The 13,924-nt window shown below is 45.2% G+C and overlaps 1 protein-coding gene across 1 annotated transcript in view; it reads left to right on the top strand.

Annotated features, from left to right (window-relative positions):
- The window catches only part of LOC308300770 (protein broad-minded-like), an 86,971-nt gene that overhangs the window by 33,486 nt on the left and 39,561 nt on the right, over positions 1-13,924 (top strand). Inside the window, exons 16-20 of the mRNA XM_080744671.1 lie at positions 6,203-6,336; positions 8,368-8,602; positions 9,545-9,624; positions 11,899-12,037; positions 13,610-13,697. Of these exons, the coding sequence (XP_080600797.1) occupies positions 6,203-6,336; positions 8,368-8,602; positions 9,545-9,624; positions 11,899-12,037; positions 13,610-13,697 (676 nt within the window). The remainder of the gene's footprint in view (positions 1-6,202; positions 6,337-8,367; positions 8,603-9,544; positions 9,625-11,898; positions 12,038-13,609; positions 13,698-13,924) is intronic.

Here is a 13,924-nt window from a genome sequence, read left to right as displayed (position 1 = left end):
TAGGATAACTATATTTGCTATTCCCAGATGATGCCCTTTTAGGGTACGCCTCATGCCCATATATGGAGATCCCCAGGCTTTACTAATTAACATAAGTTTTATGCCCATATATGGAGATCAGTGTCCCAATGTCATCAGATATATGGGCATAAATGGACACAGGCAAACTAGATGGGCTGTATGGATATCCAGATGTGTGATGTAAGTGTTTTATTCCAAATGTGGCACCCCACAGACATATTTCCAGAAACAAAATCCCTTTCATGCCCATATATGGAGATTTCTGATGTCATCAATCCCAGGCCCTGTAAAAAACATGGTTGCTATGGTATGAGCAACTTATGTCTCCATATATGGAGATTCAACTTCAATGAGTAACCATGGCAAACTGTCAACTGCCCGTATGTCTTGATAATTGGTAAAACAAACTTTTGGCCTATTTGTGGAGATAAGCGACCGACGGTCGCTTATCTCCCGATTAGGGAGTCTTACTGGTGTGAAGAAAACAGTGTTTATGTTGTTCAGCAAGAGACCAGTCACCATTGTGAGATCTGGTGTATTCTCGAAGGGGGTGGAATTGGAGTATGTGTCACATTTCAAATATCTCGGTGTGATCTTGGACTCCAATCTTACCTTCAAGAAGCACATAAAAAAAGTAACTAATACTATTAATTACAATCTGCGAAACTTCAAACAAATTCGACCCTACCTAGCAATAGAAGCAGCCAAAACGTACCTTCATTGCATGATTTTCTCTCACATGGAATACTGTTTTACAAACTCGTCTTTTGCTAATACAACAACCATCAAACCCATTGAACAGGTATTTAAAAGGGCTATTAAAATACTAGACAAAAAACCAAACTCCTATCACCACTGTAACATCCTAGAACAGTATCACCTTCTCAGCTTTGAAAATTTTAGGAAATTTAAAATATAAATGCCTTAATGATCTGGCTCCCCCTCCTCTTATGGAATTCATCCACAAGAAGAGGGATATTGGACGCAGTACTAGGTCAACATCCAGGGGAGACTGTGAAATAGATTTTAGAAAAACTACTTTTAGTAAAAACGTTCTCTCCATAAATGGATGTCAATATTGGAACCAGATCCCTACCTCAATTAGAGAGATCCCCACATTCGGTGCTTTTAAAGGGCAGTTGAAGCAATGGTTAAAACGATCACAAACATGTAACCACCTATAAGAACTTTTTAATGCCGGTACGAATTACTCTGCCAGGCTAGTTTTTCCTATATGGTTTTTATCTTACTTCTGGCACTAAGCACTTTGTCGCACTAGGCACTCTGTTGCGCCAAGCACCTTATTCTTGTTGTGTTTTGTTCAACACTAGTGGACCGTACTGAATAACACTAGTGTTCTATGTAAGCTGCTTTTATAGAGTGACCAGGGCTATGGTGTGACACTGCATAAACATGACATCACATGACATCACGCACGCACACACACAGTACTTGTCCTGGACAGGTTTTTTTTAGCTAACCAATAGAGGCTATGCGCGTGACATCATCAACATACCCGGAGGTTATGTGGGAACGCCCACTGAGTGGCAAAAAAAAACCTACTTTCTGGTCTTGACAGCCTATACATCCAAAAATATAAGTCTTATCTGATTGCATTAAACGTTAAACTCACTTTTCCACTCGCTTTGCCACTCGATTTGCCATTCCCTTTATGCATGTGCATACCCTCCATAAGTATATTTTATTTACTAGCACTGCTAAATCCTAACTTCGCGTAGCCAGGCTTACTTATCTGCAAAGAGACAAACCTGGGCATAAGGCAGAGAGTTAGAAAGGTGGGACTTACACGGATATCGCAATAAACAATCTCCCAACAAAATATGGATTCTAACAAAGTTACACCTATTATTAAGAGTGAGTTAAGAGTTGCAAAATCTATTTGTGTCTGTTTCACTGGGGGATTTAAACAGACCTGCACCTCGTGACGTAACCTCCCTCAAACGCAGAACTTACGCCAAATTCAAGAACTTCCGTTAAGCCAACTTAATCGCCCTGTACTGTTCTGTTCTTGTTATTGCTAGTCTTGTTTTGTTTCATGTTTTATGTGAGGACAACGGATGAAATTTAGCTCTAAGCTAACTCCGGCTGGTTTACACTGAAATTTTGTATGTTTGTATTTATTATGCAACATGGCAATGTCAATGTGTCCATTAACTGGTACTGTCCTGTTCAAATAAATAAATAAAGTAAGTAAAGACCCAATTCCCGATAAGCGGTTGAAGTTGGATGGATGGATGTTCCTTTTAGCAAAAGAAAAAAAAAGAAAAAGAAAACATGATCAAAAGATTTCACTGAAGTAATCCAGGATTGTATAGGTACAGCTCTATCCTAAAGGTCCATAACCTTACAGTCAAAACCCTGGATGTTGTGTCTTCTCATTCTTCATGGCTGCCAGTTCCCACCTGATGTCCTGTGGGAGTTCAGACTGCTCCAGACCGTACTGAATAACTGCCAGCTTACATAATGTCTTCAGACTAGGACGCAAGTCTAAGATAAACAGCTCATCCGATCTGAATCCTGCAAAGAGGATGATACAATCTCCCATTATGCAACATATGCCACTAGTCATCCATAACGGGCCGTTCCCCTTGGGCTTCACCTCCTTCCAGGAGAAGGTCTCTGGATTGAATTTCCACAGATCATTGAGAGACTTAGAGTTATAACCACCAAATATGTACGGCTCTCCATTGTAGGTAAAGGCTGAATGACTCCTGCGTTCTTCTGGAAGAATCTGTGCTGAAGGTGTTTTCATCCAGCAGTTGGTCTCTGTGTCAAAAACTCTGATGGTGTTGCAGTAGCGGTTCCACCTCCCTTGGTCCCCACAGCCCCCAAATACAAACATCTTTGTCCCGATGAGGGTGGCAGAGTGACACCATGAAACAGGTGCTGTTGTGTCTCTGGTGTTAATTATAGACCAGACCATAGTGGTGGTCTCCAACTTGTAGATGTCATTAGTGTGTCCAGTCAGTTTGTTGCATCCTCCATGGATAAAAATGACCTTTTCCAACACACAGGTTGCGTGGTAGCTCCTCCCCTCAGGAACATTCCCAGAAACACTGGGTTTGAACCATGTGTGGGCGTCGACATCAAATGCATAAAGCACGTTGCAGTAACCTGGGTAATCTATGTAAGTGTACCCTCCCCAGATGTAGATGATATCTCCTACAAGCACAGCTGTGTGGCCGTAGCGGCTTAAGGGAACCTCAGGGTGGCGCTCTCCCCTTCCAGGTGTCACTGGAGGCAACTTCCTCCAGACTAAAGACACTGTGTTGAAGACATGCACTTCAATATGACCACTACTGTTCCTTAAGAAGGCATAAACTTTATGTCCAACCGCTACGGCATTACCGCATCCCGTTGGTCCTTTGATCTTGGCCACTGTGTAGTGAAGCATGTCTCTGTCGGTCTCTCACTCAACACTAGTGTTCTATGTAAGCCGCTTTTATAGAGTGACCGGGGCTATGGTGTGACACTGCATAAACATGACATCACATGACATCACGCACGCACACAGTACTTGTCCTGGACAGGTTTTTTTTAGCTAACCAATAGAGGCTATGCGCGTGACATCATCAACATACCCGGAGGTTATGTGGGAACGCCCACTGAGTGGCAAAAAAAAACTACTTTCTGGTCTTGACAGCCCAGACAGCCCATACATCCAAAAATATAAGTCTTATCTGATTGCATTAAACGTTAAACTCACTTTTCCACTCGCTTTGCCACTCGATTTGCCATTCACTTTATGTACCGTATGTGCATACCCTCCATAAGTATATTTTATTTACTAGCACTGCTAAATCCTAACTTCGCGCAGCCAGGCTTACTCATCTGCAAAGAGACAAACCTGGGCGCGACATAAAGCAGAGAGTTAGAAAGGTGGGACTTACACGGATATCGCAATAAACAATCTCCCAACAAAATATGGATTCTAACAAAGTTACACCTATTATTAAGAGTGAGTTAAGAGTTGCAAAATCTATTTGTGTCTGTTTCACTAGGGGATTTAAACAGACCTGCACCTCGTGACGTAACCTCCCTCAAACGCAGAACTTACGCCAAATTCAAGAACTTCCGTTAAGCCAACGAACAGTGCATGTCGCGGCCAGGTTGGATATGACCATATATGGAAATTCCAGATGTCATCAGTACAATAATGGGCAGGCTTATATGCCCGTATATAGAGATCTCTGTACCTTTCAGTGCTTGTCCCTTTCATGCCCATATATGGAGATATCTTTATCTGTCGGTCCTTGTCCCTTTTATGCCCATATATGGAAAACCCTCTTGTCATCAGTATATGCATGGGCATGCTGATAAACCCGTATATGAAGATCTCTGTACCTGTCAGCCCTTGTCCGGTTCATGCTCATATATGGAGTTGTCTGTATGTGCCAGTCCCTGTCCCATTTATGTCCACAAGAGATCCCTAATGTCATTCGTAAATTGTCCTTATATGGGCTAATTGAAGTCATTCCCCTCCTCTCCAGAGTACCGTAAGTTAGGGTTATTTTTTTTCCTTCTATTGATTACTCACCTCATGGAGAATTTAATTCACAGATATTATTTTTAGTTTTAGCAGATGGTCTATCTTCTGGCTGACTTTCAGACATTCAGAGGCTAATAATAATGTAAACGATACTAAAGGATTCAGCTTAGGTAGTTCAGGCATCTATTATGGATACTAATGCCTCCCGAGCGCCTTCTAAAGGAAGGTCAATAAGGAAGGTCATATATGGGCATACAGTAAATGGACACAGGCAAACAGATGGTCAAAACGGGTCCTATGACAACAGGTATAATGGGGTTTGCATTACACAGACTACAGCACCCGCGCTCCCCGCCGTAGCAGGGAGTGCAGTGCCCAGTCTCGACCCGACCCGATATGTGGTTTTCCGGAACCGGCGCAAAAGGCTCGGAATCTCCGTATGCGGAGCTGATGTCTGACATCAGGGTTTTCCAGAACCGGCACTGTGTCAGCAGAGATCTCTGTATATGGGCATAAAATGGACGCAGACAGAAAGATACAGATATCTCCATATATGGGCATACAGTAAATGGACACAGGCAAACAGATGGTCAAAACGGGTCCTATGACAACAGGTATTATGGGGTTTGCATTAAAGTGTGGGCATTCATTCCCTATTTACATCGTTCCCAAGTAGGCTGGTCCCCGACTAGACGCTCGGCCGCCCGACATACAGATACAGAGATCTCCATATATGGAAATAAGATGGACGCAAACAGATGGTCAAAACGGGTCCTATGACAACAGGTATAATGGGGTTTGCATTAAAGGGCAGAGCATTCATTCCCTATTTACATCGTCCCCGAGTTGGCCGGCCCCTGACTAGACGCTCGGGCGGCCACACATCTAGTAACGTGTAAGTTAACTGCAGATGGCTTTGATTATTTATGCCACTACAGATAACATGAAGGGTTTTGGCTGTGGAGAGGAGGGGCATTTGATTAGGTCGTGCCCAGAACGGGCGCACACTGCGGCCGGTGCAGGGGGGAGTGGGAAAGGGGGGAGGAGGGGTGCTCCATGGGGGCATCCTGCTGCTACGGCAGAGACAAGGAGGTTGTTGGACAGGAGGATGAAGCTGAAGAACAGCATTCTTTTTAATTTTTTTCTTAATTTATATCCCACGGTTTCGCAACCCATTTTCTCAACCAGTGCCAAATACCTAACCTGTAGTCCTGGTTTCCGCTCTCTCCCTGCCACGCCAGGGGAATTGGGGAGCACCTGGCTGGCTAGGGGGAGGTAGTATAGAAACCAGGACTACTGCATGTTTTTGTGAGGGCATCTACCCTAGGATACACGGGGAGAACATGCAAACTCCACACAGAAAGGCCCTAGCGTCAACCCCACCTAGGATGTGGGTGCTGATGACGCGGAGGCAGGAACACGCCCCCAGCTGTCACAATTATTACATAATTGTACATAATGTTTCTGAAGAAAAGCGCCTGGAGCATTTATTTTATCGTTATTGTTGTGCTGATGTGAGAGAACAACATAAACAGTTTTGGGACAATATTGTTTAAATAAAGGGATTTTTTTTTTTTAAGTCCGGAAACTCGTGTTTGGCACCAAATTAAAGGGTCTCTGTCTCTCTCTCTCTCTCTCTCTCTCTGTCTCTCTCTCTCTCTCTCTCTCCAGTCTCAGTTAAAGCGTCCCTCTGTTTCGTTGACTCACATGGCGGACATCTTGGCTCGCCTGGCGTCCACCGACCGAGGTCTGGCGCTCTTCCTCTACGAGCACACCCTGACCCCCGACCCCGACCTCCCAGAGCGGTAAGAGTGTGTGTGTGTGTGCGTGCGTGCGTGTGGGTGTGCGTGCATGTGCTAGTGTTGTCACAATACTGTATTTCTAACTTTGATACGGTATCTTCAGAATATCGATATTCTGAAGCTGTCTAGCAGTGGTCCTCAAGCCTTTTCTTTATTTATTATTTATGTATTTGTGCTACTGCCATCAAAGGAGCTTAAAAGTAGCTTACATTTGCGATGTTATAGAACATTATCTATGCATTATTTCCAAACAAAATCTTTTTTAATACACATCCATAGATGTAACCGAGCCAAACTGACTGCAGGGGGGCAGCCATATGCAATGAAAGAGGCTGCAATTGTCACTTGCCTGGAATAAATAAATCCACTTTTGTCAATCTCACAACGCTGGCCTGTATAGGGGAACCGGACTTCCTGATCACGTTATCTCCCGTTGCATTGTGGGAATTGGAGTTTCTCTCTTCAGCCGCGGCTGCCCCAGACAGCAAGCTACGGTTTAATATAAAACCCTTTCAGACGCGTCAAAATGTGTCGACGGCACAGAGAGACATCAAAGAGTTTTGTGCACCCCGGTGAGTTAGCATGCTCTGTAGCATATTGAGTACTATCGACTTCTGCCATCTGTCTGTGAACCAGATCTGACTGTCGTAGACTCAGGCTCTGCTTTTGCCCAATGCCCACAGCTGGAGCAAATGACCTTAACAAGCGACACATTCAGCATCACTGTGTGCACCGACGGCCAAGTAACGATACATGCTCGTCGTTAGCTAGCTGCCCCAGCTGCCTGCGAGTGGAGCTAAATCAGGGGTGGGCAACTTGGATGATGGAGAGGGCCACTATATTTTAACTCCAGAGGGCCACAATGCATATATGCAGTCAAAAATAGCAAAAATAGCAGATCTACAAGCTCAAAACGCGTCACACTCACTGTCTTGTAGATCTGCTATTTTTTAATTGGAATCCTGAATTATTTTAAGCATTTTTTTAATTGGAATCCTGAAAAGTTAAAATTGTATTTAATGTCAAATGCAATTATATGTTCTTATGTTACCTTTATGACTTAAATACAAATAGGCCTGCATTGGACATAAAAAGGAAAAGAAAAAAATGTTTTAATACTAGTAGTAGTAGTAATACATAATATGGACTTAAGTAATTAAAGCAGGACATTTTTCCATGCTTTGAATTGTAACCGCTTGAAATCAATGACATATCAGTATTCTGATATTAACCTGCTGTGGGCCACATTAAGTGAAGGTGGGGGCCGCATGTGGCCCCTGGGCCGCCAGTTGCCCATGTATGAGCTAAATGAATGAGAGAGAGAGAGAGAGAGGCGGGACTTTTAGCCTCTGACTGCAACTGCCTATCTCACTCAATTCCACGTTTCAATACAAATGGCTTTATTGGCATGAATGTAACACTTACAATATTGCCAAAGCATTGAAGTCTCAGCCGCACAGGGAGAGACGGGGGAGCGTATCGATATTATGGAAAACTCGTACTGAAGTAGTTTCAGATGTTCAGGATCGATACTTATCTGTAAATCTGTATTTTTGTCAGAATTAAGGGGGTTCCACACGGTACGCGGTCACCGCCTGCTAGTAATTCATTTTCAATGAGAGGCGGGCGGCTTTTTCGGCCGCGCAGCGAAGGTTTTGGGCGGCGTGGTCGAGCGGGCGCGGTCCCGTGAAATCCACCGTGAGCGTACTTGTTTGTGCATGCGTACGCGGGCGGTGAAAGACGGATTGTGTTCATCTTTGTTCGTCATCTTTGTTCATCTTTTTACTCACTGAGCGAGTGTGTTTGTGTCTCTCCGCGGTGCGGCCATTGCTGATCCTAGCGGCAGCCCCGGCGGCAACCGTGTACCGTGTGGAACCCCCTTTAGAGAAGACAGACATTTTCTTGGTCCTACATCAAACTCACTCTCTCTCTCTCTCTCTCTCTCTCTCTCTCTCTCTCTCTCTCTCTTTCTCTCACTCTCTCTCTCTCTCTCCTTCTCTCTCTATGTCTCTCTCTCTCCTCTCTCTCTCTCAGCACGTCGGCGGGTCATGTCATCGTGCGGTTCACCCAGAGGGTCCTGGGTGAGGACCTCGTGCGGTCGCTGGGTTCCGGCTCGGGGGACCCAGCAGCGGAGGAGGAGGGCGTGGCCTCCATGGTGGTGGGCGGGGCCTTGGTCCTGGTGTGCAGGCAGATGTACAACACCTGCGCCGGGCTGCAGGTCCTAATGCCCTACGGGTTGCACGCCTCGCTGAGCCGCGCATGGACGCAGGTCGGTTCACAGTTCATTAAAACACCGGTTCTCAACCTGTGGGATGATTCATTTAATGTGCAACATTGTTTTCTCACTCAACAGTAAACAAACCAACATAAAGTTTAACTGTATAGACTAGAGGGTATCTGCACATTTCTAAAGTGACAATTTTAGGACTTTTTAATAACACTAAAATGACAAATTAAACATTGGCTAAATTGCCAAATATTAGATTATAACAACGCCTCACAACCTGAGGCATTGTGAGCATGTAGTGCATGTATCTGCTGTTTATATATATTTTAATAGACAAAAAATAGCAGATCTACATGCTCATCCAAGCTGATCCCACAAGTGTTCAACTGGGTTGAGGTCTGGACTCACGGCAGGGCATTCCATCCTCTCCACTCCCACATTCTGGAGGTACTCTCTGATGATCCTGGCTCTGTGGGGGCGAGCCTTGCCATCCTGGAGGATAGCATAATGTCCCAAATTCTGGCAGAACCCATGCTCAGGTGCCTGGCACACACCTGTGACTGGCACACGCCTGTGACTGGTACATACCTGTGACTGGCACACACTGTGACTGGCATGCGCCTGTGACTGGCACACACTGTAACTGGCACATATATGTGACTAAGGGGACTATGTGGCAAAAGGGGAGGGGATGGATTTTATGATGTCATTAACTCAGTTTTCTTTCCTTTTTTCGACCTTTTGACTCAGAGTCTTTCAGGAAGTAACCAAAAGTACACAGGGAGGGCAGATTTGCACATTATAACCCCAGCCCGTGGTCTATTAGAGTAATGTTACCTCCATAGACACAACTCTGCTATGGCACCACCTCTTTAATGCTCGTTATGATGTCACAGTAATGTTTAATGTTTGATTCTTCAACTCTCACAGGTCAGTTTGATTCTTCAACTCTCATTGGTCAGTTTGATTCTTCAACTCTCATAGGTCAGTTCCTTGACAGACAGGGTGCCGACGCCCACTCCTGGCTCCGCCCCCTCCGGAACGTCACAGGAACTGAAGACCATGTAAGGACGCATGCACGCATGCACACACAAGAGTCAGTAGCATTGAAGATAACCCAAAAACCTACCACTTCCATACAGAATGTGACAGTGGCGTCAGTTCAGAAAAAGCTAAGGTATGGCGCGCGTGCAAGACATGTTGCCATACCTTAGCAACAGACATTTATTTTAACTCATTAAAAGCCAAACGCGAGATGTCTCGCGAAAAGTACTCGAGTACTTATAGTGCCAAACGCGAGATGTCTCGCGAAAAGTAATCTATTACTGTAACGTTGAGTACATTACCGAGTAGAATGGCCGGATGTCCGGAGACGAAATTCGTCGCTGATTCATCATCATCACGGCTCCACGAGCACAAAATAGTCATCCCATAACATTGAGGTGGATGGGGGATCTCATCTTTAATGTCCATTATCTCAAAACTACACTTTAGAAGCGAAGATGGAGGCAGATGCTCGCTTATATAACACATGTATAAATACTCCGATGCAATCCAGCATGGCACCACATAACAACAATCGGTTCCGTCGCAGGATGCGATGACGTCAGACCGGAAGTAATCATCGCGTGCACTTCTGGCCTTCAAAATAAGATAACAGGAGTGAATGGGAGCCTGAAGGTGGCGTCGTGGACTTTATAATCCGTTAAAGTCAGAGGCTTTTAATGAGTTAAGAAGTACATTTTCGTTTTTCTCCCTGTTTCTACGGTTTCTTGGGCTGGATATGGTCCATTATATCTGCCCTTTAATAATACTAATTTGTATTGTGCTTTATATCTTTATCTTTGATTCATCACCTTTACAACAAGGTACAGTGTGTAAGCATCGAGCATTCGTGGAATGAGCTCCACAGCCAAACGTGTAGGTAGCGCCGACCTTACATTTGCCAACATTCAGTCCATTATATCCCCCCCTTTAATTATGCCAAATGGTATTGATATTGATATTGATATTATTGTTATTGTTGATTTGTCATCTTTACAACGAGGTACAGCTTGTAAGGAACTTGCATTTGTGGAATGAGCAACACAGCCAAATGTGGTAGCGCCCCTCCAAAAATTGTCAAAATGGCCTGGCAGAGCCTGCAATACTGTTCTTTTGGTGTTCACCTTTGTTGCTTGGAGCATTGAATGCTTGAACCCTCCCACAGTAATAAAAAAGAAATTACATATTGGCCATTTTTACACTTTGTTAACACTTTTTGTGCCTATCCCGATTCCCGAACAAGTTCGGGATTTTTCAATCCAACACAATGTTTTTTTTTTGCTATTTACTTACCCTGAGCTGCTTGTAGAGATGTGGGTGGTCCTGGCTCGTCCTACGCTTTCCAACGAGTGATTCTAGATGGTCCGACGATTTATTCCGTTGAATATGGTTTAGAATAAAGTTTAGAGCCCCCCCCAAAAAACTCAATCTATACTGTCGGTGGCACGACGTATTCCGGGGTGCCTATCCCGATCTAGTCCGGGATATTTAATAAAATGAATTAATTAATCGGAGGCCTCAACGAAGCCCCGGTCTAAATGTCCATCCATGCCCCGGGCCGCGATTCTGTTTACATCGGCCCGTAATCGGGCAACGCCGCCGCTCCAATACAAACTCAGAGACCTTTTTCTCTGAACTGTGTTCCCAGGGCAGCGACAAAGTTTTTTTGCGGCTAAAATAACTTCAGATCGGGCTTCTAAAAAATAAAGAAGCTAACTGTTAGCTAACTTCCTCCGGTCTTCCTTCATAACAGTGTTTGCAGTGAAATCCCAAGCCACTGCTGCCTGTGTAGACGGAAGTTGTGGCCCCTGGCATTAAATCAGTTAATGCTCAGTGTCAGGGAAGCCCAAAACGAGAGTAAATGCCAGCAGAAAAGAAATTGCAAGCCATTTTGGCAAAATTCTGGTCTGCGCTACCCACACGTTTGGCTGTGTAGCTCATGCCTTGAATGCCCGATGCTTACAAGCTGTACCTCGATGTAAAGGTGACGAATAAAAATGATCAATGATTGTGCTGAGTTTATGTAAGGCCAGTGCTGCTATTCCAAAGCCCCTCGGGTAGATCATGTTGAGCTGGTCGTTTTAAAAGGAGATCTCAAGTCAAAAATGTGACCATCCATTAGTAAACACATTCTATATGTCAGTTATGTTAGGGCGTAGAGTGGGGCATTAATACTGTGTGTGTGTGTGTGTGTGTGTGTGTGTGTGTGTGTGTGTGTGTGTGTGTGTGTGTGTGTGTGTGTGTGTGTGTGTGTGTGTGTGTGTGTGTGTGTGTGTGTGTGTGTGTGTTCTCAGGTTGCTGTGGGAGGAGACTCTCTTGGACAGTTTGCTGAACTTCGCTGCCACGCCTAAAGGAGTTCTGCTGCTGCACCAGACCGGAGCCATGACGCAATGTGTCCGACACATGTTCACCAGATACATGAAGAAACTACAGGTCCCATAATGCACTATGTCTGTCCATCACATGTTCACCAGATACATGAAGAAACTACAGGTCCCATAATGCACTCTGTCTGTCCATCACATGTTCACCAGATACATGAAGAAACTCCAGGTCCCATAATGCACCATCACATGTTCACTAGATACTGTACATGAATAAACTACAGGTACAACCAGTAAGACTCCCTAATCGGGAGACACAAACTTTTGAAGGCAATGGTAGCCAATCAGGAGGGAATATGGGAAATGGGACAGATCCATGTTGATGACATGACTTTAGAGATACTGTGTACCGCTTTTTGTGATTTTAGGCCAAAATCTGTAGGAGCAGTGTCCAAAAATGTGTTTTGCTAAAATCGGCCTGATGGTGGCGCTAGAAGAGGGCCATTTGAGAAATGAGGTTGTGGTTTGGCAGCCAATATGTGTGTGCAAAGTTTGGCATGGATAGGGGCAACGGTGGTGGAGATATGAGTAGGGCCAAAAGTGTGACGTGACGTGACGTGACGTGACGTGACGTGACGTGACGTGACGTGACGTGACGTGACGGACAGACAGACTGACTGACAGCCTGGATGTGACGTGATTTGATGTGGCGGACAGACTGACAGACAGCCGGTGGAGGTTTTAATAGTAGTAGTAACTGCGACCTGACGGTCGCAATGATGCACTCTGTCCATCACATGTTCACTAGGACTATGGTGATCACTTCTGGCATGTCTGTGGGAGGAGTGATCACTAGCTCCACCTCTGGCCTCATGGAGTGATCACTATCTCCACCTCTGGCCTCATGAAGTGATCACTAGCTCCACCTCTGGCCTCATGGAGTGATCACTATCTCCACCTCTGGCCTCATGAAGTGATCACTAGCTCCACCTCTGGCCTCATGAAGTGATCACTAGCTCCACCTCTTAGCCTCATGAAGTGATCACTAGCTCCACCCCTGGCCTCATGAAGTGATCACTAGCTCCACCCCTGGCCTCATGAAGTGATCACTAGCTCCACCTCTTGGCCTCATAAAGTGATCACTAGCTCCACCTCTGGCCTCATGAAGTGATCACTAGCTCCACCTCTGGCCTCATGAAGTGATCACTAGCTCCACCTCTGGCCTCATGAAGTGATCACTATCTCCACCTCTGGCCTCATGAAGTGATCACTAGCTCCACCTCTGGCCTCATGAAGTGATCACTAGCTCCACCTCTTAGCCTCATGAAGTGATCACTAGCTCCACCTCTGGCCTCATGAAGTGATCACTAGCTCCACCTCTTGGCCTCATGAAGTGATCACTAGCTCCACCCCTGGCCTCATGAAGTGATCACTAGCTCCACCCCTGGCCTCATGAAGTGATCACTAGCTCCACCCCTGGCCTCATGAAAGGAGAATGTTCAGTGCAGGTTTGAAGGAAGCTAGTGATCTTCGTGTTTTAAGTGTTATTTAATTTTGTATTTTATTTTAAATCTGGCTTATCTGTGTGTGTGTGTGTGTGTGTGTGTGTGTGTGTGTGTGTGTGTGTGTGTGTGTGTGTGTGTGTGTGCACATGCGTGCGTGCGTGGTGTGTAACCTTCAGGTGAGTCGGTGTGAGAGGTTTGGATACGGGGTGATGGTGACACAGATCGCTGCCACAACGCCAGGGGCCATGGCCCTGCACAGCTCAGGTACACACACACACACACACACACACACACACACACACACACACACACACACACACACTCACCCCCGTGCACGCCGTTCACAGCTTTCACACGAAAAAAAGGCTGCCAACTCGGGAAACTCGTGTTTGGCCTTAGAGACATATGGCGTAAAACTCTGGCAGTAGGGATGTTAATCGCATTATTAACACATTAACAAAATATTTGACTTGAGAAGCATTTCTTTGGAG

Source organism: Nannobrachium achirus (genome assembly GCF_963921795.1).
Source record: "Nannobrachium achirus genome assembly, chromosome: 16".
Lineage (NCBI taxonomy): Eukaryota > Metazoa > Chordata > Actinopteri > Myctophiformes > Myctophidae > Nannobrachium > Nannobrachium achirus.
The sequence above is the reverse complement of the archived record's forward strand: the minus strand, read 5'-3'. Positions and strand labels throughout refer to the sequence as shown.